The following is a 23957-nucleotide window of genomic DNA, read 5'->3' as shown; positions in this document are numbered from 1 at the left end:
CCTTTATTTAACTCGCTCTTAGAAGGTTATTCGCTTGGAGAAGTCACCAATTCCATGCTTTTCATCCCTCACTTTCACATATTCTTTCCCTTTAAGTCAACAACAAGATTGCTGATAAACTCAAGATATTCACCCGTCATTCTGGCCATTCACTTACTCATACCTCCCATTTGTGTATTACTCTCTTTTATACTTGTCTATACTATGTATAAAAAAAATCACAATAAACAGTTAAAGAAAAAAAAAAAAAATAGTACATTCCCCTCCCCTGCCTGTGTTTTAACACATTCAGTTCCCTCACCCCGTAGTAAAACATTTGACATTCCCCTCCCTCACCTGTGTAGTAACACAATCCCTTCTCACTGCTGTTGTAACACATTTTCCTCTATAGTAAAATATTCCCTTCCCTCACACCTGTACAAACACATTACCCTTCTATACCTGTGTAGTAACACATTCTCCTCCCTTGCTTGTATTGTAACACATTCCCTTCCCTCACTCCGTAATGACACATTTGACATTCCCCTGCCTCACCTGTGTAGTAGCGCATTCACCTCCCATACCTGTGTAGAAACACATACCCCTCCTTCACCTCTATAGTAATTCATTCCCCTCTTACTGCTGTTGTAACACATTTTCCACTCTCACCTCTGAAGTAACACATTCCCATCCCTCACTATTCAAATAGGGGAGCCACACCAACTGCCAGTGATGATTGGCAGCACTTGTGATGACAGTTGGTGTTTGAATATTCAACTGTGCTGCAGCCACGATGAGATAGTCAGGTAGGACATTGCACAGGGGGAGGAAACATTTTAGCCCTTTTCAACCCCTTAGGAGTCGAATTTCAGAAAATCCCTTCTTAGTGGGCGGGCACCTACATCATGGAAGGAATATACTCCCCGATTTTCATGTTTCTAGGTCCAGGCGTTTAGGCGTCAATGAGTTAGTGAGTGTCAGGACAGACAGACATACATACATACATATACTGTATAAGACAGCTAAGGCACTCCTGGGCTTTTCACATAGAATAACAACGCAAACCTCCGTTACTCCAACTTTTCAGAGGTGTTTATTTACATCTTTCTTCAAGGATAATATGCAAACAACATAGTAATGTGTTACCTTTAAATACATCTCACCCCAAGTGCAAAAAGTGCCCGGTGGCTGCCCGCCTTCCGGCGTCCAGCGTAGTGACGTCAGGCGCATAATGGCTGTCAGGGGGTCCGATAAGGCACTAAATGAAAACTGTGTATTCCCATTACCATAGAAACCTATCAACAAACTTTATCGGCAACAACAACAATAAACTCGCTCTGTAAACAATGCAGCCCATTTGGGTCATTAACGAATCCAGGAACACAAATTTTTAAAAAGGGCCATTAAAAACCATACAATATGCAGTAACCAATCAATAATCAACATCTGTCAGAACAGAAGAACAAAAGCGCAATATATTACACATAGTGTTAACTCTAGCTCCGGCGCCCTGCCTGCCGCCGGAGCTAGAGTGAACACTATGTGTAATATATTGCAACCTTATGCGCGCGCTGAAGGCGCACGCGCGCGCCTGAAAAGGGGGCGTGGTCATGAAAACGGAGCGTGTCTATAAGACGCGTCCCCTTTTCATCATACTTGGGGGCATGCCCGGCGCTTACGGACATGCCGGGCAGCCCCCAAGCGCTGCAGAAAGGGAGAATAGATGTCAGGCGCATGCGGCGTCTATTCTCCGGCGGTGACCGGGAAGTCACCGCGACACCACATGTTTCTCCACCCGCGGGACACTGCGTCCCGCGGGTGAGAACGGCACCCGCAGGCTGTGAGGGCAGGGCGCTTTTTGCCCTCCACCTACAGGGCAGGGTGCTTTTTGCCCTCCAGAAGGAGGGCAGGGCGCTTTTTGCCCTCCAGAAGGAGGGCAGGGCGCCGCGCCCCGCTAAAACAGCCTAGCGGGAACGCTATTACACATATATGGGACGGCTCAGTGCATATCACTGCAATTTCATGTCATATATTACATAAAGAATATGATGTTTGCAAGATCACAATTTAAAGCATTTTTTACAGCAATATAGAAGATTATCCAGAAATCACAGTGCTCTTTCATATAAGGCAGATGTCACTATCTGCATCAATCTAACTCATAAATAAGGCAAAAATAGCGTGCAAAGAAACAATCCCAATTCCTTGCAACAGTATAAGAAACTCTATACCGCCACTTTAAATAAGTAAAACACACCTATTTCAATGAATAATATATGTGGACGAATATTGATAAAAATAAAAAAAATCAATAAAAATAGGAGAAACCTACATTTTCATTAAGCCCCATTGGAGCTACGGTGTTGAAATTATGATTCCAACAGGCTTCAGGCTGTTATAACCTTTTGGCTCTATCGTCACCACATCCAGAAGGTGGTACATGAACAACTATCTTATATCGAAGAGTGGCTATGGAATGTCTGGCTGACACAAATTAAATGCATGTAATGTAAATGGATTATTTAATTTGTACTGTGCGATTTCAAAAACCTGGCATATCATGATGATGTCTTTTGTGAAAACTCGGTTAGTTAGCATCAGTCAGATTAACCTCTTCTCAAATCCAGGAAGTCCAGGATCACCCAAAGTTAATCAAATCATCCTCAGGATGCATTAATACCCATTAATACTGGATTTCCATATAAAAAAAAAGTTGCTCATCTTAATGTCCCAATAAGTACAGAGTGCCATAAGAGTGTTTGAGAGAGTCCACTGCACCGTCCTCAATGCGTTTTGTCCCTTATGCTTTACTGGCTGGGCTTCAACAGGCAAGGTGTCCTAAGGTGCCTGTGTCTGCTGAGTCGGGAGCTACTCATTCTCATAGCCTACTCGAGTTGTGAGACCTGACATCATAAACTGGTGACGTAACGTGAAATGTTTGGACACCATAATTATCAAGTTTTTTTATAAGGATTTATATATGTTCTCAAATTTTATTTATACAAACAGCACCACTTTCAGATTTTTTTTAGTTATATTGTTAGCTTCTGTTGACTGGCAGCAACATTAGCAGCTCCGTTTCTGAAATATTAAGTTTGAGGTGGTGAGAGGACATCCCAGTTGAGATGGCATAAAGACAGTCAGTAACAGTGTCTAGTCTTCTATTAGAGTGGGAACAAAGTATAAGGTTATGTCTATGCTTTAACTTCTGCACAGGTGTGTGAGCCTCTACAGTTGTTTTCCTAAACATTTTATTACTACCTATATTAGTTGTGCCTATCTCAAGTATACAAATATACTGTAGAGACCTACATATGCATTTGACCAGTTTGGTGGCACTGTTATTAGCATGGTTTCTTCAGACGACTGGGGATCAAAATGATATCCAATCAAGTCTTGGGTACAATATATGTAAAATTTGTATGTTCAACCAGTGGTAACTTGGGCTTCCTCCAGGTGCCTTGGTTTCCTCCCAGAGGATGGGCTGGGTGATGAGAATAAGTAAACAATTTCATTGTAGCGTGTTTCTTAAATGTCTTGGTGCTATACTATTAAAAACACAATTCCTCAACACCAAGTTTAGCATTTGAAAAAGTTAATTTGAAAGAAAATAGAGTGGCAATGTAGTAAGGAAAACAATTGACAGCAATAAACACTAAGGGCTCTATTTACTACAATCCGCATATTGAATGCGGATTGTAGTGTGATATTACCGAGTGAATTCGCATTGCGAATTCAGGCAATATCACAGGGATTTACTATAAATCCCTTGCAGGGACAGAGCTTGCGATAAAGCTCTGTACCTGCGGATCCCATCCGCACTCTAGTCACGGTATTTTCGGAAAAAATACCGCGACTAAGAGCCCCCGCATGCGCCGACTGACCACCGCTACTACCCCCCCACCGACACTAAGCCCCGCCCCCCGCGCTAAGCTCCACCCCCCCGCGATCGCGGACTCCCGCGACCCCCCCTCCCCCCTTTCATTACACTTACCTGTACCTCCTGGCCTCCGGTGATCTTCTCCGGGCTTCCCGATCAGGTGATCTCCCATACTGCACTGGGGCCCGATCACCTGATGACCGGACCCCAGTGTACTATGGGAGACCAGCTGACCGGAGAGGAGCCATCACCGGAGGCCGGATCACCGGTCCCTGGATTCAGGTAAGTAAAAAAAAAAAAAAAAAAAATTTTTCTTTTTTTTTTCTTTTTTCTACAGCAATTAGCTTGCGGTCTGCTTAGACCACACAGCTGATTACTGGTACCGGCTCCCGCCTCTGCTCTCCCCGTTAGAGCAGAGTGGGAGCCCGGTAACCGGTGGAGACCCTGGATAAAGCCACCTCCAGGTGGCGTTATCACAGGGCTTCCCCCGGTATTTTTTTACAATTTATTTTTAGTAACTATGGTCGGATCACATTTCCCATTACAATTATGGGAAATGCGATCTGCTTTACTAAAAATAAGTGATACTAGGGGTTGGAGTAGAATTTTACTAATTCTACTCCAATTGCCCTTTAATAACTACAGGTGAAACTAAAATAATGTGAAAAGGGTGTGAAAACACCCTTTTTCACTTTATTTTAGTAAAAATAATGTTAATAAATAGAGCCCCAAGAAATACAAAAAGCCTGCAACATCAGACACCAATGAGATGCTTGAATTTTTTATTTTTTTTTTATTTTTCTTCCACTGGAGACATGTTATCTTTACCCTTGCACAGAATATCTACTTCAAAAGGAGTGTCACAGTGGGATTTTCACACCTATACAATAGGAATGGCTTCTAACACCTTTCCACAAGCCTGCTTTGCCCTGGAATACTTTGTGTAACTAAATCATCAACTGAAAAGACAAGTTAGCTTATTAGATACTCCTTATTCAAAATATACCTTTTGTACAAGAGAGAAGCAACTGGACATAGCAATGGCCAAATTATATTAGTCTGCTCATGAATCCCATTATAACTTCTGGATCATACACAGAGTTGAGAAAACAGAAAAATAAAAACTACTTGATCTTCTCTCATCATCAAATGTAATTCATGCTCTCTCATCGATGACCCAATGTATTTTTACACCTCCAGCTTTATGCATTCATTCAGCCCACCGAGCAGCAGTTCCTATTTATCCAGCACAGGCTTCCATTCTTAAATCCCTTGGCATTTTCCAAAAAACTCAACGGGGTAGTCGTGGGAAGCGAGGACGAAAATCTCTTATCCGCTGTAACCACGTAAGTTCCTTGCCTTCAGGTTCCCCAGTCTCATATAGGAGACAAATAGAAGTGGTACCTATCAAATGGCCCTGTGCTTGGAAGAACAGATCATTAAACTCCCGCTCTGTGACTGACATCCCCAGAGCTCCCACACTCAATATAAAGAAAACTACAGGCACTCCGGTATGCCCAATCAGGTCTGTCCTTTGTAATGCCAGATCTAGAAGAAACAAGACTGCCACAATTGCTGACCTTATTGAATCTGCAGATCTTGCCTGTATTACAGAGACTTGGCTAGATGAAAATGCAGCACCTATCTTGGAAGCTGCAGTTCCAACAAATTATTCTGTCATTCACAACCAAAGACTTAACAGCAGGAGAGGGGGAGTGGCCATCTGCTTTAGACAAGCACTTAAACTTAAGTTCCACCCAATGGAAATGACTCACTCATTTGAGTGCATCGCTGCTCAGAGTACTACAGAATTAGGATTCAGAGTACTTCTCATTTACCACCCCCCTGGAGATGGAAAGATATTTCTACAAGAATTTGCAGATATTGTTGCTGGACTAGTTCTGGAGCATCAAAGATGGCTGATCCTTGGGGATTTCAATGCATGGGTTGATGATGAGCTCTCACACCTTGGCCAAGATCTCCTGTGCACAATGAATGCTCTGGGCCTCACACAAGTCATCCCTTCGGATACTCATATAAGTGGTCACACTCTTGATCTTGTCTTCCAGATTGGATTAGATGTCTCTGACCTAAATATAAACCCAGTCACGAGGTCAGACCACCACTCAATTCACTTCTCAGTTGCAACCCCTCAAAATAGAACTTTACCCATTGAGTTGACAAGGTATCGTCCAAGGAGGGGCATGACTCCCCAGGCTCTTGCAGCAAACCTGGATCTTTCTGCGGTAATGGGGGCCTGTGAAGATCCTTGTTCCCTTGTCCATTACAATAACAGGGATGTGACAGCTGCAATGGATATAATTGCCCCTGTGCGTATACAACCCCTCATACCACACCGTCAAGCCCCTTGGTTTGACAATAGTGTTAGTGAACTCAAGAAAAGGGGGCGTAGACTTGAAAGACGATGGAGGAAGACGAACCTGGTAGAAGATAAGTTAACACTAAGCAAACATATAAGAGAATATCAATCAACAATCACCCATAAGAAAACAGAGTTCCTTTCAAATGAGATCAAGGCAGCAAACAATAGGCCGGCTCAGCTTTTCCGTACAGTGGAGATGCTTTGCAAACCAGCATGCCTGCTTTACAGATAAAGTATCCTCCATCCGGGCTGGAATCCCCACAGTGCCATCAAAGGAGTGCCAAACTACCAAGCCTGCCAAGGTAAGCCACCTGTCTCCCTGGAACAGCTTTGACATAATGGATGCAAAAGACATTGCTAAAATCAGAATGTTGCGACCCACCACCTGTGATCTGGACCCTGCCTCAACCAAGCTTCTCATAGGGTGTATAGACATTATTGGCCCTGTAATTGCAAAAATAGTTCAATGCTCTTTGCAAACAGCCATTTTTCCAGAACCACTAAAGGAAGCAATTGTTAGACCACTTCTTAAAAAACCTAATTTAGACCCCGACTGCATGACCAACTACAGACCAGTATCAAACCTTCCTTTTCTAGGAAAGATCATTGAGAAAGTGGTGGCAATGCAACTGGAAACCCACCCGTCTACCCATGATATTTATGATCCATTCCAGTCAGGATTCAGGAGAAGACATAGCACTGAAACAGCTCTGTATGTGTGCTTAATGATCTTCTGATGGCAAGAGACAGAGGTGATTGTTCAATCTTAATCCTTCTGGATCTCTCAGCAGCATTTGATACTGTGGAGCATGGGATTCTAATTGAGCGCCTGAAAAATTTCTGTGGACTGGATGGCACAGTCCTTAGATGGTTCAAATCATTTCTCACTAGCAGGTCACGGAGAGTTTCTTCTGGAGTAAACTCTTCATCACCAGTGTCACTTCCATGCGGTGTCCCACAGGGTTCTATACCATCTCCCATGCTTTTTGCAGTATACATGCTGCCACTGGGTGAAATAATCAGACGTCATGGCCTGGTTTACCACTGCTATGCAGATGATACACAACTGTACCTGTCCTTTGCTCCAGGTACAAATGACCCAATAACAACCCTAAATGGCTGCCTAGCTGAGCTTCAGGAGTGGATGAGTGCCAGTTGGCTGCGACTGAACCCTGATAAAACAGAGGTTCTTATGATAGGTCACAGGACAGGACTACAGCATAGCCAACCAACAGGACTTACGCTTGGGGGTTCAGAATTACAAAACACTAAACATGTGCGGAATCTTGGTGTTGTCCTGGATAGTGGCTTGACACTTAAACATCAGGTATCAGCCACAATCAAATCCTCATTCTTTCATCTGAGGAACATAGCCAGAATCAAGCACTTAATTCCCTCAGAAGATCTGCCTAAAGTCATACATGCATTTATATCATCACGCCTAGACTACTGCAACGCCCTCTACCTCGGTCTCCCAGCAAAAGAATTACACCGCTTGCAGATGGTACAAAGCGCAGCTGCCAGGCTATTAACCAACCAGCCCCGTTCCAGCCACATAACACCCATTCCCTACTCCCTTCACTGGCTGCCTGTCAGATGGCGAATTGCTTTCAAGATTGGATTAATAACTTACAAAGCCCTTCATGACCATGGCCCAGGGTACCTGAAGCAGCTTCTGATTCCCTACTGTCCCACTCGATTACTGCAATCCGTTGACGAAGGACTATTAACAGTACCTAGAATCTCACGGAATTCGTCTGGGGGCCAAGCTTTCAGTTTTGTGGCTCCAACCTTATGGAACTCACTTCCCCGCACAGTTCAAGAGGCCTCCACTCTAGAATCCTTCAAAAATAGACTCAAGACTCACCTATTCACCCAAGCATTTCACTAATGTCCCTTGTTTAAGCTTGTTTTGTATTTTGTACTGTAAATGTAAAGCACTTTGAGTCCTTTAGGAGAAAAGAGCTATATAAATAAAATTATTATTATTATTATTATTATTATTATTATAGGATATTTGCTCCCAAGTTTAAAGTGCAGCTGAGGCTGTTGTGTTTGAATTCGAAAACTGCTTTTTTAAATAGGGATAGCCCTGAAAAAATATTGTTTTAAATAAACCAGTCCAGTTACCAAGTTTAAGTTTAATTAAAGTTCTACTGATTTAAATCACCGAGTGCATGCAATCGCACTTATACAATAAGGTCCTGATTCAGAGACAGACAGTAATGCAAACGCAAGTGCATACTTTCACAGTAGCTAAAATATGCTGATGCCTTCCAAAGGACAGCTAAGCATAGGGATGCCCACTGCATCCTTCTCATATCCAACGACGTGCAACAGCTTAAACATCAGCACCATCAACGCACATTAGGCAGTCACGCAGAATGCAAGTCAAGTCTGACCAGCCGCAAACACTGCAGCTCTCCTGACACGCAGAGAGCTCTCATGCTCCGTAGAATGCAATGACTAATTTATGCACGCCCACGAAATGACGTTTAAACGGTCAAACACGCCGAAATGCGGACTACCGGTCACTGACTTTATGAGTGGGACTTCTGTGCGTGTGTGATCGCAATGCAATCGCTGCGTGTGTGGCGTTCGCGCATTCACAATCAATCTGTGTAAGAATCGCCATTGCATCAGTCTCTGAATCAGGCCCTAAGTCTACAGAAATTAGAACTTACTATACAGCATAATATCACTCATTTAGACTGGAGCAAGTTAATTATATGCTACAGACAAGACAGTCCCTAAATTAGAGACCATATTAATTATTATTTGCAGCATAATAAAGAGACATGCAATTTAGATGAGAATAAAAAGTTACATTCCCAAAAATGTAAACAGAGGGGCTAAAACAAATAAGCTTATTGTAGATATTTCTATACCTTAATATAATCAGAAATATAAATATAATTACATTTTTTGCAAATTAGCCAGGTCATAAAAAAAAAATTAATAATAAAAACAGGAAAAAAAAGGAATATAAAAGGAAAAAAAAAAATCTGCTCTTTGATGAAAAACAACACTTTTCAAACAATTTATCATGGGCAGAAGACTAATTCAATATTACTTCAATATCCAGAGTGAGCTCACAGATGCTTTCTGATGGAATCAATCATTCATTTCTATTAAACCCCAAGGGAAATCTCCTGCACTATTAAAACAGCATACCAGCTCAAATAATACACCAAAAACATATCATGCACATACTACAGTGACAGCCTTACTTGGACAGACAGAATCACTAAACCTGTCCCCCATGCAATTTACGTGCCTCCATGAATAATGTAGATCAGATTGTTCCACGAGGAAATAGTGTGTGTTAAAATAAAATAAATCAAAATACTTCAAGGAACACATCCTTCAAATACATATTTTTGCATTTTAACTTTTAATAAAAAGCAAGAACAAACAGCAGTACTTGCCGGCCTATACATTAGCTGCAAAAGTATGAATCCCCCAAAATTATTTCTCTTTGTTTTTTTTATGTTTTAAGATTGAGTAGGAGGCAGAATAACAGCCAATCTGGCTTTTGGTGACATTCTTGCTGGACGTACTGCTCAGCTGCAGTAAAATGTTACTGCAGTGGTTGCTGTAAACATTTGTGTACTAATCAATGTCTTGGCTAGCACAGAAGAACTGCACTATTAGGTTTGCTAAAAGAACAGAGGGTGTATGTGGCATTTGGCCTGACCACAAGGTAACAATGATATTGTGAAAGATCACCTTCCCAATTTTTAGTTATCTGAGGAACCAGCTCAATTTCACAATTTATGTAAGCCAAGACTTTGCTTGTAATTCGTGATATCTGGACCAAAATTGAGCAAACGCAAAGTGGCATGGCAACGCCTGAAATTCTGCTTATGTAAAAGTGTTTGTTGGGACCTACTAGAATCACCCAAAGTGATATGAAAGCAAAATGCTGACCCTGGATATAATCACTAAACCACATATGTTGTGGCACAAACCTGTGTACTAACTGATTTCTGAGAGTGACCACCTTTTGGTTGATGACAATATCGCTGCTGCAGAGGTTCCCAAACACGGTCCTCACGGCTCCCCAACAGTTCAGGTTTTAGAGATATCCATAGTTGAGCACAGATGGTTAAATCAAATTGACTGAGGTACTAATTAAGTCATCTGTGGTCAACTATAGAGATCTCTAAAACCTGAACTGTTGGGGAGCCTTGAGGAACACGTTTGGGAACCTCTGTGCTACTGTATACAAACTAAGTAAAGCTTTCATTCGAACTAAATAATACCCCTTTCACACTGCACCTTCGACCCGGGTTATTTCTGGGCTGACCCCATTCACACTGAACCCGGGTCAGCCCTGCAAAACCCTATGAATATCATTAAAAATGTACTTTTTCAGGCTCACAAAGATAAGTTGACAAAGAGGAATAAAAGGAGGGGTGGGGACTGCTCACAGCATTGCAGGAATCATGGCTGATGGATTACCACTATGTAGCCCTAAGTTCATGAGTGTTTGTGCGTTACTGCTGTTTGATTTAGCCAGTGAGAGCATGATGCAGCTTCTGACAGCATAGTGTACAGTTCACTTCTTCATCACTCCAATTAGCCATCACTGTAATGACAGCAGTAGTATTAACCCCTTTCAGACTGCCAGTATGCTACCTCTGCTGTTGTCTGCAGTGTGCTGTCTGTGTGTCTGGCTGCTGACATCATCAAGTGAGACCCAGGAACATCCAATCAGCTGTGTTTGCAGAGTCCCGGGTTGAATAACCCGGGTAGGGCCTGTTTACACTGCACTACGACCTGGGTCAGTCCAGTGTTCAACCCTAGTTGATTGCAGGGTTGAAATGACGGGTTGCTCAACCAGGGAATATTTCTGGTGGCGTGTTCACACTGCACCTCGACCTTTTGCGATGTGAAAGGGGTATAAATAATAACACTGACTACTCTGAGTATTTTTCATCTCAGTGCTGCACAAGCCATTAAATTTTAACTAGGGGTGAGCGGATTCTGTTCTACTCGGTTCCGTTCGGATTTAAAAACCGAATCTTATTGGGTATCAGCTGTCACGAGTTTTGGATAGCCAATAAGATTCGGTTTTTTAAAACCGAACGGAACCGAGTAGAACCGAATCCGCTCACCCCTAATTTTAACATTACAAAAATGTAATAAACTTGAAAGACTAATTATTCTACCTGTCTAATGTATTTCTAAACCTAGATAACTAATGGCGCCAATGAAATAAATAGAAACCATTTGCAATTTGTGGTAATTTGAGTGTTTGACTAAATAAACTGGTTGAGATCACAATGAATATATGTGTAGCTACACCTAAATGGATAATGATTATATTAATGACAAGTGCAAAGTGAAAATTCTACTGGCATCACACAGTGTGCTGTAATTAGGTTACAATATATGCAGGGTGAGGTGGGGGATAAATCAGGCATGAAATGCTGCAATAAAGGTTACATAGTTATGATGCAAGTGTAGTGTGCATAATCTTAGCTACTACTGTAATACTAATGCTGGGCATACACGGCAAGATAAAATATCTGTCAGACCAACAGACATTTTATCTGGCCGGCTGCCAGCCGCAGATGTCCGCGGCATACACTGTGAGAGAAATCTCACAGTGTATAGCCCGACATCTGCGCTCCGCCCCCAGGGGAGGAGACATTTCCCTGTTCCTCCCGTAGGAAGGAACACAGGAAATGTCTGTCTGTCGGCCACGCTGGGCATACACTGCCCGATGCGGCCGACAGTTACCGGGTAAATATCGCATCGGACGGGCATGCTGGACAATCCAGTATTTAACGCTCGGTCGCCCCCCCCCCCCCCCCCCACGCTACAATTATTGCGGCGATCCGCCGATATCGGGCGGATCGTCCCGATAATTGCAGCGTGTATGGCCAGCATTAGTGTTAACCACAAATTTCATGTGGTTTCCATGCGGTTATAATGCTTTATATGAGATCAAAATGAATTGCCTGTGTATATTTATGCATAAAACTGTTCTGCAGCAGACATCCACGCAACAAGTATATATAGATAGTTATTTCTATCTTAATAAACAATTCAGAAATGGAGATCTTCAGAGAAAAAAAAAAAACAAGCCAAGTGGGCACAGGAACAGCAGGTATCCCCTGTGAGGAGTTGTATAGCCAAAAATGCATTCACGAGTAGATAACCCCATGAAAAAAACATTATAAAATGAATTCTTAATGTTTTATTGCAACTTGCAGCAGTTTACTTTAAGCATACCTGCATAGGCAGTAGTAATGGGCTGCTCAGTGGGAAGTTTAGGCTGTGGAGGTGGTGGAGGATGCGGACTGGAAACAGGAGAAACTGGCTCTCTCATGCGGTTGATGACTTTATCAGACAGCTGTTAACAAGATGAAACAAAGAAAAATGTTTTTAAGAAAATGACTTTACATGCACACACTACTTTGCTTTGGCACTATTGTAGACATTTAAAAGAAAAATAAAATGTATATATACTCTGCGATGATTAGTCTTGCAGGAGATGAGCAATCCTCAACTGGCAGCTAGAGTCCAAGTGTGCCTTACAATACATTGCTGGTAAGGAGTTCAGAAACTAGATAAAAGGGGAGCAATTGGATGAGCTGGAGAAGCCCAGGGCTGGTAATTAGATGGTGTAAAAATCAGGGAGCAGATACAGTGGGATCACTTAACTGTATTTGACAGTTTCATGGGAGAAGCTGGAACACAGCAGGGGTAAAGGCCCCCATACATTTGCAATGTGTATTGGGGCAATTCCCCGATCCCCAGACGTCAGGGCATTTGTGAAAACTAACATGTTGGATTTCCCAGATTTGCCGATTCCAATCAAAATATGATCAGGATCAGCAAATCAGGGATTTTTAACATGAAGAAGTTTTGCAGTTTACTCACAAGAAAAAGCTCCCGTTTCAAAGTAAGGAGATCTTCCTGAAACTGAGCTGCAACTGTGAGGTAAGAAATATGTACAGCCAACAGAAACTGCTGCTTTCCCCATTTCCTAAGGCAAATTATTCGAACATAAAAAGAGAGCCTTGAACTTAAACATTTTGGTTAAGAGCTTGTGAATTATATACATTGGCAAGCTGGCAGCACATTATTAAACCCTGCCTGTATGCCTGGCACAAGAGCTGTTATTTTGGTGAATATTAATTGTGGAGATTACAATAATTCATCATTTCCGCATATAATTTCAACAGAAGAAAATATCTATTTATTATGCCAGCAATGCACATTTAATTATACAAGCAAATATCAACTTATTACACCGGCTATACCACTGTCCACATTTATCATCTTCAGCAGTAGGTGTGTTTTAACTCATTATATGTGAGACTGCCTCTTGCTGTGCGTAGCCGAGTACATCCCATCAGTGTGGTACACTGTGAAAAACTGGGGAGACATTCATAAAATGGAGCATGTTAGTTGAAACGTGTAGATGGAGCAATGCTAATGGGAAAGCTTTGATGGGACGTGTCAATGTAGAATTAAAATATTCTATAGTAAAAAAAAAAAAGCATATTTTCTGAAAGAAAACAACTATTTTGTCATAAAATTTAAGCAAATACGTTTTTTTTCTTTTGCAGCTACTACATTTTTTATTTTTATACTGAAGATTAAATATCTGAGACAAAAAGTATTGTATTATTTGTAAGAATCCATGTTTGGAAAATATGAACACACAATAGCAATCACTGAAATACCAACCATGAACAGCAGGAGGAATTACAGATTGCCAGTGCAAGACTATTTTAAGCACCAGAACAGATTAGTTTCTTGTTTGTTTTTTATTTAGTGTTCATTCTAGCACCCAGCACCAGTCACAACCCATGCAGCTCTTCTTTCCTGTATATTCCAAGTTGCATAAAGGCGTGATACTGAACTTCATTACATCGGGTAAGAGACAGACTGTCTGCGATATCTCACACCACACTGCAGTGTATATGGAGTTACTGCTTGCTAACTGTGAGACACCTGCTAATTGCAAGATACATTGTAACATGGATTAAATCTCCCTCTCTGGATATATATATATATATATATATATATATATATACATACACACACACGTCTGAATTGTTAGAGTTGCCAGCTGACCTCTACCTTAAAACAAACAACGGCTATTACAGAGAGTAATAGGATGGAACAAAAACCCTGCGTCTCAATATTAGGTATACGTTCAGGAAGCCAGGGGACGGAATGCCGACCACCGGCTTCCAGACATTGTTATCCCGAATTGGGACGAATGACAGGCGTCTAAATCTAGACGCCTGTCATTTGACCGACGTCGGGAGACCGGCGCCCGGGCGACCGCAGCGGACAGCCGCAGGGGGGTGGGGGTGGTGGTGTGGGGAGCTTTAGGGTTAAGGCTCACGGGGGGGACTTAGGGTAGGCACCCCCTCGGGAGGTTAGGCTATGGGGTGGGAGGGCTAGGGTTAGGCACCCCCCCAAGGGACTTCGGTTTAGGCGGTGGGGATGGGGGGGTTAAGGTTAGGCACAGGGGGGGGAAGGTTAGGGTTAGGCACCCTAAAGGCGGTTTAGGGTTAGGGGGTAGATTAGGTTAGCGAATACTTACCTAGGGATGAACGGGATTTCTTCCTCTGTCGGCCAGGCGCTGTCGGATTTGAACCGCTGGCCAGTGGTCCAGCGGTAATTCATACCGATTCCTAATATTAATAACGCTTTTATACCTAAATTCCAGGTCTGACCCGGAGGTTGGAACAAGGTTTATTTATGTTCTGTTGGTTATAACTTTAAACGCGCATCCAGTGTTTTACACCAAAAAAGCAAAGAAATTATATTATATTATATATATACACACACACACATATACATATACACACATATATACACACACGAGTATATACATACAGTCAAAAGTTTTGACACACCTTCTCATTCAATGCTTTTTTTTTTGTTTATATAAATTATTTTCAACCTAGCAGATTAATACTGAAGACATCAAAACTATGAAAGAACACATATTGAATTATGTTGTAAACAAAAAAGTGTTAAACAAATCAAAATATGTTTTTTTTATTTAGATTCCTCAAAGTAGCTCCCTTTTGCTTGGCATTCTCTCAATCAGTTTTGTGAGGTAGTCTCTTGGAATGGTTTTGAATTAACAGCTGTGCCTTGTCAAGAGTCAATCTGTGGAATTACGGCCCACATACATCAGCAATTGATTGTGAATAAAAATCTTTCCCTTTTTCAATCGATTGCAGAATTGCCACAATCGACTGAAAAAGGGAAAGATTTTTATACACAATCGATTGCAAATTGCAAATTACTGATGTATGGGGGCCTTAACTTGCCTTCTTAATGTGTTTGAGACCATCAGTTGTGTTGTGCAGAGGTAGGGTTAGTACACAGTGGACACCACTATTTGACTACTATTGTAATCCATATTATGGCACCAACCACTCAACTCAGTAAAGAGAAACGACAGTCCATCATTACTGTTAGACACGTAGGTCAGTCAATACGGAAAATTTCAAGGACATGTATCTCAAGTGCAGTTGCAAAAACCATCAAACGCTATGATGAAACTGGCTCTCATGAGGACTGCCCCAGGAAAGGACGACCAAGAGTTACCTCTGCTGCAGAGGATAAGTTCATTAGAGTTACCAGCCTCAGAAACCGCTACTAAACAGCACCTCAGATTAGAGACCACATAAAGTCTTCACAGAGTTCAAGTAGCAGACAAATCTCAACATCAACTGTTCAGAGGAGACTGCGTGAATCAGGCCTTCATGGTCGTATTGCTGCGAAGAAGCCACTACTGAGGATGAACAACAAGAATTGTTTGGGCCAAGAAACACAAGGAATGGACATTAGACCAGTGGAAATCTGTACTTTGGTCTGAGGAGTCCAAATTTGAGATTTTTGGTTCCAACCAAAAAAAAAAGTGTAATGAACCCATGTTTAGGGCTCCCAAACTGCTGTTTGGGCGCCCTAATCAGGTCTTTAGATAGGTTTAGCCCAGGGGTCTTCAACCTTGGCCCTCCAGCTGCTGTGGAACTACACATCCCAGCATGCACTGCCACCTTTTTGATATAACAGCATGCTAAAACTATGGCATTGCATGCTGGGATGTGTAGTTCCACAGCAGCTGGAGGGCCAAGGTTGAAGACCCCTGCTTTAGCCATTTCTACACGGCTAAACCAGATCTAATAGGGTGCAATGACCGCGATAATTAAAGGGTGCCCATAACTAAATTGCAACACTGGGCGTCCATTAATTATTGACGCCCACAAAACAATTGCATCGTCCCCTGAGATTGAGATTTATTTGGGATTTATACAAAAATATTTGCAATATAAACCAAACTTTGATTCATAGGCTTGTTACACAGTCATTATGTAATACCTAAATATCAATGTGCAAGTACACAAACTGCAGGTGCAAGTAATTTGTTACCATCTGACAATAAACATATAGAATACTTTTTTTTATTTTTATAAATTAAACTTGTTGCCAAAAGTCAACCGTGTGAAAGGCTCCCTTTGGTTAGTGGAAAAGGGCTGCAGCTAAAAATTTAATTTATGCAACACTGTAGACATGCAAAAATAATGGTCTGTATTTGCAATGACTGAACTACAAGTACATATACACGAAAGGCTCAACTCTGCTTACACCATTGCTGAATATTGTTTGGAGAGTGAGGGTTGATGCTATAACCAAGTGGCCTGAAGGATCTCTGACGTCACAACCATGTGACCTGCGTCGGCAGGGGGAGGGCCATGGCCGGGGGTCTGGCAGGTTTACTATCCACATGGACATGATTTATTTGGATTAATCACCTGTGGCAAGCAAAGCGTAGTAAGCCACCGAAGCCAGACCCTCCAACATGACCCCTTCCACCAGGTATCAAAGTTATCTGCTCCTGGACTTCCCACTTGATTTATGAATGCTATCAACTGTGTTAAAAATTCCCTTCTCTTTAGTCAGTTCTACACAGGTAACAATCATAAATTAAGTGGGGAGTCCAGGAGCAGAGCATTGTGTACCTGGTGGACGGGGTCATGTTGGAGGGTATGCGAAGCATGGTAAGTCCGAGAGGGTACAAGTAAGGTCCCATGTTCTGAACCTTGCTCCTCTCCCTGTCATCGCAGGTCACATAGTTGGGACATCAGGGTGTACCTGAGTATATACCTACAGCAATGTCCCAGGTGTGGGCAGCAGGGCATGTCATTGTCAGTGTTCCATGTGTGGGCAGCAGGGCATGTCATTGTCGGTGTTCCATGTGTGGGCAGCAGGGCATGTCATTGTTGGTGTTCCATGTGTCGGCAGCAGGGCATGTCATTGTTGGTGTTCCATGTGTCGGCAGCAGGGCATGTCATTGTTGGTGTTCCATGTGTCGGCAGCAGGGCATGTTTTGGTCAGTGTCACGTGTCCCATGTGTGGGCAGCAGGGCATGTCAGTAACACATGTCCCATGTGTGGGCAGCAGGTTATGTCCTTGTCAGTGACATGTGTGGGCAGCAGGGCATGTCCTTGTCAGTATTTAGTGTCCCATGTGTGGGCAGCAGGGCATGTCCTTGTCAGTGTCACATTTCCCATGTGTGGGCAGCAGGGCATGTCCTTGTCAGTGTCACATCCTGCCCTCACTCACCCGGATCCCCTTCACCACCGTGATGTTATCATTCTCGTCAGCCTCGAAGGAGACTCTTCTGGTGCTCACGCTGCCCCCCATATCACACAGCCGGGCTCAGGGCCACTCTCAGAGATAGCAGAAGCCGTGTCACACAGGCCGCAGTAAGAACTAGGAGAGAGCACAGCAGCCGGCAGTGGCAGCAGCTTCACAACTACAAGTATCCTCATTGGCAGCTGCGAGCGACGCCCCGCCCACACAATATTATGCCGGTTGGTTATTGGTGGGTGGCTGCCATGACAACACGGACGGAGGTGGAAAGTTTCTGTAGGAAGTTAGGAACGAGTTCAAATTTTTAAAAGTACTTGTGGAGTGCCACATGTCACTGTTCTGTGTTCTATGTGTGTGCAGCTGGGTCCGGCCGTGCCAGTGCTGTGCTAGCATTGCCTACTGTTATGGATCCTGCAGTGGGAAGGTGATGTTGCTGTCAGTACGGTACAGTTTGCATATTAGGGAAGCTGGGACAGAGAACACTCACACACCCTTTATTGCCATTCATAGCTCACTCTCTGCACAGTAGGGCACTAGTTTATGCTTTAGTTTCCATCAAGGCTTGCCCTACAAATACATCGCATCACACACAATACCTATGAAATTAACAGCGAATAATTACATTATTAGCAGGTATTAGTACATTTTAAAAGATAGCTCCATCCAGGAGTTCTAAATTCCCTTTAAAAACAGTAAAGGAATAATTATGTATTAAGCCCTTGTGTATTAAACATTATTTACAAAGTACAGCACAGCACTTCACAGAGACTTAGGGAGTCAATCCTGTTAGCCACGATGATCTCACCGGTGCGAGTCATAGCAGCAGTGACCGCACTTTACGGCAGGCCAGATTCACCTAATATTAATCACAGCTCCATAGGGCTCCGAGCAAAATTATGCAAATCCAGGTTTGGGTCGTGTAGCGAAGGTTGTGAGATTCGTTGCCGTCATTTAAACGCCGTTGCAACAGCACATTGCACCCTTTGTACCTAATAAGATTGACCCCTAATTATTCACAATACGGGGCATATTTACTATTGTGTGGGTTTTGAGAAGTGGAGATGTTGCCCATAGCAACCAATCAGATTCTACTTATCATTTATCTAGCACCTTCTGGAAGATAATAGCTAGTATCTGCTTAGTCAGGGGTTAATACGGAATCGGAATGTAATACCGCCGGACATAAGCCCGGCAGATGGAATCCTGACATATGCTGCCTGAAAACACTAACCATCCTGAGTAACCTGAAGGTTACCGATTACCCACCCTGATTGATCCAATGCTTTGTCCTTGGACGCAGCAGCGGATCGCAGAAGCTGGCAGGAAGCATCTATTTACTGTACACAAGATGCCTCCTCTGGCATTAGCATATTTTAGCATCGCTGCTGTGTGCAAAGAATCCCGACGGCTACAATCCCGAAGGTGAATATTAGCAGGGCCGGCTCTAGGGGTGTTCGACCAGTGTGGTCGAACACCCCATAGAGAGTGCACCGCTCCCCAACATCCCAATTTCAGCGGGACAGTACGTCCCGCTGTACCACCCGTGGGCCAAAGTGGCCCATGGGTGGTCAAATCGGGAGGTTGGGGACCCCCCCCCGCCGCAGCTGTGTGGCAGTACCAGACCCTGGAGTCTGAATGGATGCGCGCATGCCCAGCTAGTGAGGCACCCCCCCAGCCTGACATTATTTGGAGGCGTGCCATGTGGCCACACCTCCAAATAACGTCATGTGGAAACTTGGCCTATTATAATTAGATCACACCCCCATTTTTTGACATGATGTCAGGGCGCAACATAGTGAGCCGGCACAGGGTGCTCCTAGGGTTAGGCTGCGTGAGAGGAGGGCTAGGGTTAGGCTGCGGAAGGGCAGTTAGGGTTAAGCTGGCCATACACCTACACGACCAGCATAAGATCCGATTCATCATACGATTTCCCTCCGACTCCCTGGCAGTCCCGGCAGCATGTTTGTTGTTTTTCTTAGCACACGATCTGTCGTAAGATCGATCCTGTGTCTCATAGGCTCATAAGGGAAACAGTCAGTGAAATTACTTGAATTGCTGCACGATGGATCGCATGAACAAAATAAACGGCACGATCTGCACACGATACAATGGACAAGATGTGCTGCACATCTGATCATAAGATCCGAGTATAGGAGCTGCGGGAGCGCGCATCGGATCGTATCTGGCTAAAAAAATACCCGATTTTCACAAGATCCATCTTATGACCATTCGGAAATCGGGCAATCGGCCCGAAATCGTGCAGATGTATGGCCAGCATTAGACTGCCGGGGGGAGGGATACATGCATTTGTCTGGATTTCCACTGTCTGTTCCGCGCTGTCTGGATTCTGACCGCCAACTTTATCAGCCATAACCAACCCGCCTGAAGTAGTGGACAGCCAGAAACAATCATTCTCATTTATATGGCAATGATCTCACCTTAAATACTTGGGAGTTATTGTCACAAACTACCTTACCATTATTAGCTATTTTGTGCAAGGAAGTGAGTTGCTAGGAGTGCAAAAAACTCTAAATACCATTCTTAAAATGTAGTTTTTACATAAAATATACTGCAGAAATGTTCTATACACATGCATTGCAAATGTTTTACAGACATCTAGAAATTGATTAGAGATTTAATATAGGTTGGTAAAATACCTTCTCTGAAAGTGAAAGTGCTATATACTGTAGATCTAGAAAATAAAAGCGTCTTCAGCTTCCCTAGTTACTAAGTTATTATCATGCCAACATGCTGATCAGAATTCTTGCCTAGATTAGATATGTGGAATGCAAATATTGGGGCATATTCAGTTGGGAGCAAGGTTTTCCCTGCAAAAAATCACGTGGAACTCTCCCTAAATTTTGGATTAACACAGATATGCACGCTCTTGATACCCCAGTATCCAGTTTAAAAAAAATTCAAGAGGGGTTTTCAGCACTGAAAACCACACGGTGCAAGGAAAAAAAATACTGTCCGGTATTCTCCACGGTTCCTGGTCATCTCCACTCCATCTTTGCACTCGGGAGGGGGCTCCTGGGAGGCCATGGGCTGCTGGGAGATGTAGCTCTCCTGCTGCCACGGGGGGAATCACACAGACACTGCACACACACATGCAATCATTCACACCTACTTACCGTACACACTGCTGCAGAAGACCGGGTCCCAACAGCCTAGATGAAGAAGACACCGCTTCGGAAGGTGAGTAACTACTGACTAGTATGAAATTAAAGACTTAAGAGTTGAGGAAATGGCAAACCTGCAGATATTTCGGGGAATATTTACTAAAGTGCGGGTTTTTAGAAGTGGAGATTTTAGCTATTTTAGAATCTGATTGGTTGCTATGGACAACATCTCTACTTCTAAAAACCCACACTTCAGTAATTATACCCCTTCCACTCTTCTATTTGAGGGAGATTCTATTTAGCTTGAATTTCACCGAAAATATGCCCACAGCCACAGTGCTCACATGACAGACCATGCACCCAGCTAACACTTAAATCCCAAAAGATAGGGAACCCAGCAATCTGAGATTCTTTCAAGATAAAAGCGATGGTGAGACTGTTGTGTGGGTAAGCAGGTGCAGGATTTCTGCTATTCAATTTGGTGTGGAGTTTTTTTATTTTTTGAGTGGTGGGAGGTGTTTTTCTTTCGCCACCCCAATTTGTCCTAAAATCCACATTTTTAGGAAATATTATCAGGAATTGTTCTGGGATCCCCGTGGCACCCCCAGCCCATGACTAATTAAGCAATTGGAAGGTTCCAATTAGCTTACAGCTGACGGTGACCTAATCCAGCTACTACTTAAGGGGGGTAATAGCCACTCACTATTTACTTCCTGAAGAAGCCGCTGATTGATCTATAGGCAGAGAAATGCGTAGAAGGCTCTTGCGGTGACAAGCCGATAGTGTGATCACACTTACGTATCGGCAACCCCGCTGGACACCAGCGCTCAGCGATACCGCATTGGACTCTATATACGGACTAAAAACCGGAGCCCAAATGAGGAAGGATTGAGCATAAAACGTGAGTGAACCACGTGTTTGCAGCAATAATTACTGCTGAGAGGATCAGCTCTCCCGTCTCCATTAACTCTGGAGGAGCTCATATATATGAACATATCCCACTAAAAGTCTGATAAGCTATATCATTCAACATTGTCAGTCTTTGTGTCACTAATATTCTGTATGACCATACAAAAAACTTTGAGTATATTACATTAAAAAAAAAATTTCACTTATTTGGGAGTCTGCTATATAAAGAAATCCAGAAATACTGGCGTGTTAAAGACCAAAATAACATCTCTAGTCTTGGGAAAAAAGCATTCCTGGTCATGGATTCCTAATAATGATATATATTTACATATTTTAATGTTGCATAACGAGAGTTTTATATTGTTCTAAATTGTTCAAGAATTATTATATGGTAAAAGTTACTATTGGAATGTTTTATATGGTCGCAAGTGTATCATAGTGCCATTCAAATACAGATACAGCTGACAGTTACCACTGCACAAATATCTGCTACATTGAACTTGCCTTTGAATAGCATGTATATGTTGTAGAGCGATGCAGTCAGGAATCCGACGGTCGAAATGCTAACCGCCGGCTTCCCGACTGTCTAATCCCGGCAGGGGTCTAATGATAGGCGTCGAAATCTCGACACCTATCATTATCCCTACGCCGGGAGCATACCGAAAGGTAAGCCAGGCGGCGGGCGCGGACAGCCGCGGGGGGGGGAGGGTTAGGTTAGGAGCTCCCGGGGGGACTTAGGGTTAGGCAACCCCAGGGAGGGTTAGGCTAGGGGAAGGGGGGGTTAGGGTTAGGCACCCACCGGCGGGAGGTTAGGGTTAGGCATCCCCCCGGGAGACTTAGGTTTAGGCTGCGGGGATGGTGGGGGTTTAGTTAGGCACTAGGGGGGAGGATAGAGATAGGCACCACTAAGGGAGGGTTGGGGGGGGACAGAGTTAGTTTTACTTCCTAAATCTCTTGTCGGGATCCTCACTGCTGCTGGTCTTCCGGCGTCGGGATTTGAACCGCCATGCAGCCGGCGGTCATACATACCGATTCCGTTATAGATTAGATTTTCTAGATTTTATGGATGCGTTTTAGTCACTAGGTTAGACTGGTAATATAGACTTTTTTTATGATTCAATTGTTGATACATTGCTAAATATTTAGACAGCGCTTCATTATTCTATTACATTTCCTCAATTTGTTTGGTATGCTAAGGGACAATGCAGGAAGCTATACAGAGAATCTTACTCCTATAATGGTATTGTGCACAGCCACACAAAATCAGAGACATTCACTTAGTGAATGAAGAAAAGTGGGCAATATTTTTCAAATGACACAGGCATGCTCCCAAAGTGTGTGTGTATTTGAAACATAGGGCCTGATTCAGAGCCGGTCGCTATTTGCGCTCGCTCGTCAAGAAAATAAGGGTGGCTATTCAAATGAACCGTTCGCTGTTTGCAGTCTGTTCACACCTCTAGGTCTGAACGAGCGAACAAAACTTGCGGTCGTTTTTTGGGAAACTACGCCCCCTGGCCGCTCGCATCCTACGTCATGTCCGCTATTTATTAGATTAATCGAGTACATCAAACAGGGTACGAGCTGCTCGCTATTCTTGTGGTTGGTTTTTGCTACCTCAATGTTGCGAGCAGTTCTGGCTATAAAATAACCCAGTGACGTGGTCAATGACGCTGATGTTTTAATTATGCACACCCCTAAAACGCCCGTTTTGACCTTTAAGCACGCCTGCGATCGGATCTCCACTCCCCGTTTTCAAGCACCTTCCCCTGTTACCACCCACATACGCCTCATTCTGTCACTCAAAATAGCAGGCATTCGCTATCTTGCGAGCACACGATTTTCGGCCACACTGACTGGTTCGCGCATGCGTATTACGATCCGTGCACATGCGCAGTTGGGCAAACATCGCTCGGAGCGAACGAGCAGCCACTTGCGTCCGCATCTGAATCAGGCCCATAATACAAAGTTTTATAACAATGGTACAGACTCCAAGATATCTTGAGAACAAATTGACAAATCCTGTTAGAGACTTCGACACCAG

At 43.3% G+C, this 23957-nt stretch overlaps 1 protein-coding gene and 1 long non-coding RNA gene across 2 annotated transcripts in view; one reads left to right on the top strand and one right to left on the bottom strand.

Annotated features, from left to right (window-relative positions):
- The window catches only part of CHCHD3 (coiled-coil-helix-coiled-coil-helix domain containing 3), a 344018-nt gene extending 325964 nt beyond the window's left edge, over positions 1-18054 (bottom strand). The window contains exons 1-2 of the mRNA XM_088468894.1: positions 17856-18054; positions 12486-12606 (exon numbers count right to left, since the gene is read on the bottom strand). Coding sequence (XP_088325020.1) covers positions 12486-12606; positions 17856-17936 — 202 coding nt within the window. The 5' untranslated portion in view covers positions 17937-18054. The remainder of the gene's footprint in view (positions 1-12485; positions 12607-17855) is intronic.
- A 3680-nt stretch (positions 18055-21734) lies between these two features.
- Positions 21735-23957, top strand: part of LOC148529150 (uncharacterized) — a 34016-nt gene continuing 31793 nt past the window's right edge. Inside the window, exon 1 of the long non-coding RNA XR_015877840.1 lies at positions 21735-21908. This is a non-coding gene — a long non-coding RNA (uncharacterized LOC148529150). The remainder of the gene's footprint in view (positions 21909-23957) is intronic.

Source organism: Taudactylus pleione, unplaced genomic scaffold (genome assembly GCF_031769625.1).
Source record: "Taudactylus pleione unplaced genomic scaffold, aTauple2 ptg000086l, whole genome shotgun sequence".
In the NCBI taxonomy this organism is placed as follows: Eukaryota; Metazoa; Chordata; class Amphibia; order Anura; family Myobatrachidae; genus Taudactylus; species Taudactylus pleione.
Note: the sequence above shows the minus strand (reverse complement) of the source record. Positions and strands in the feature narration are given on the sequence as shown.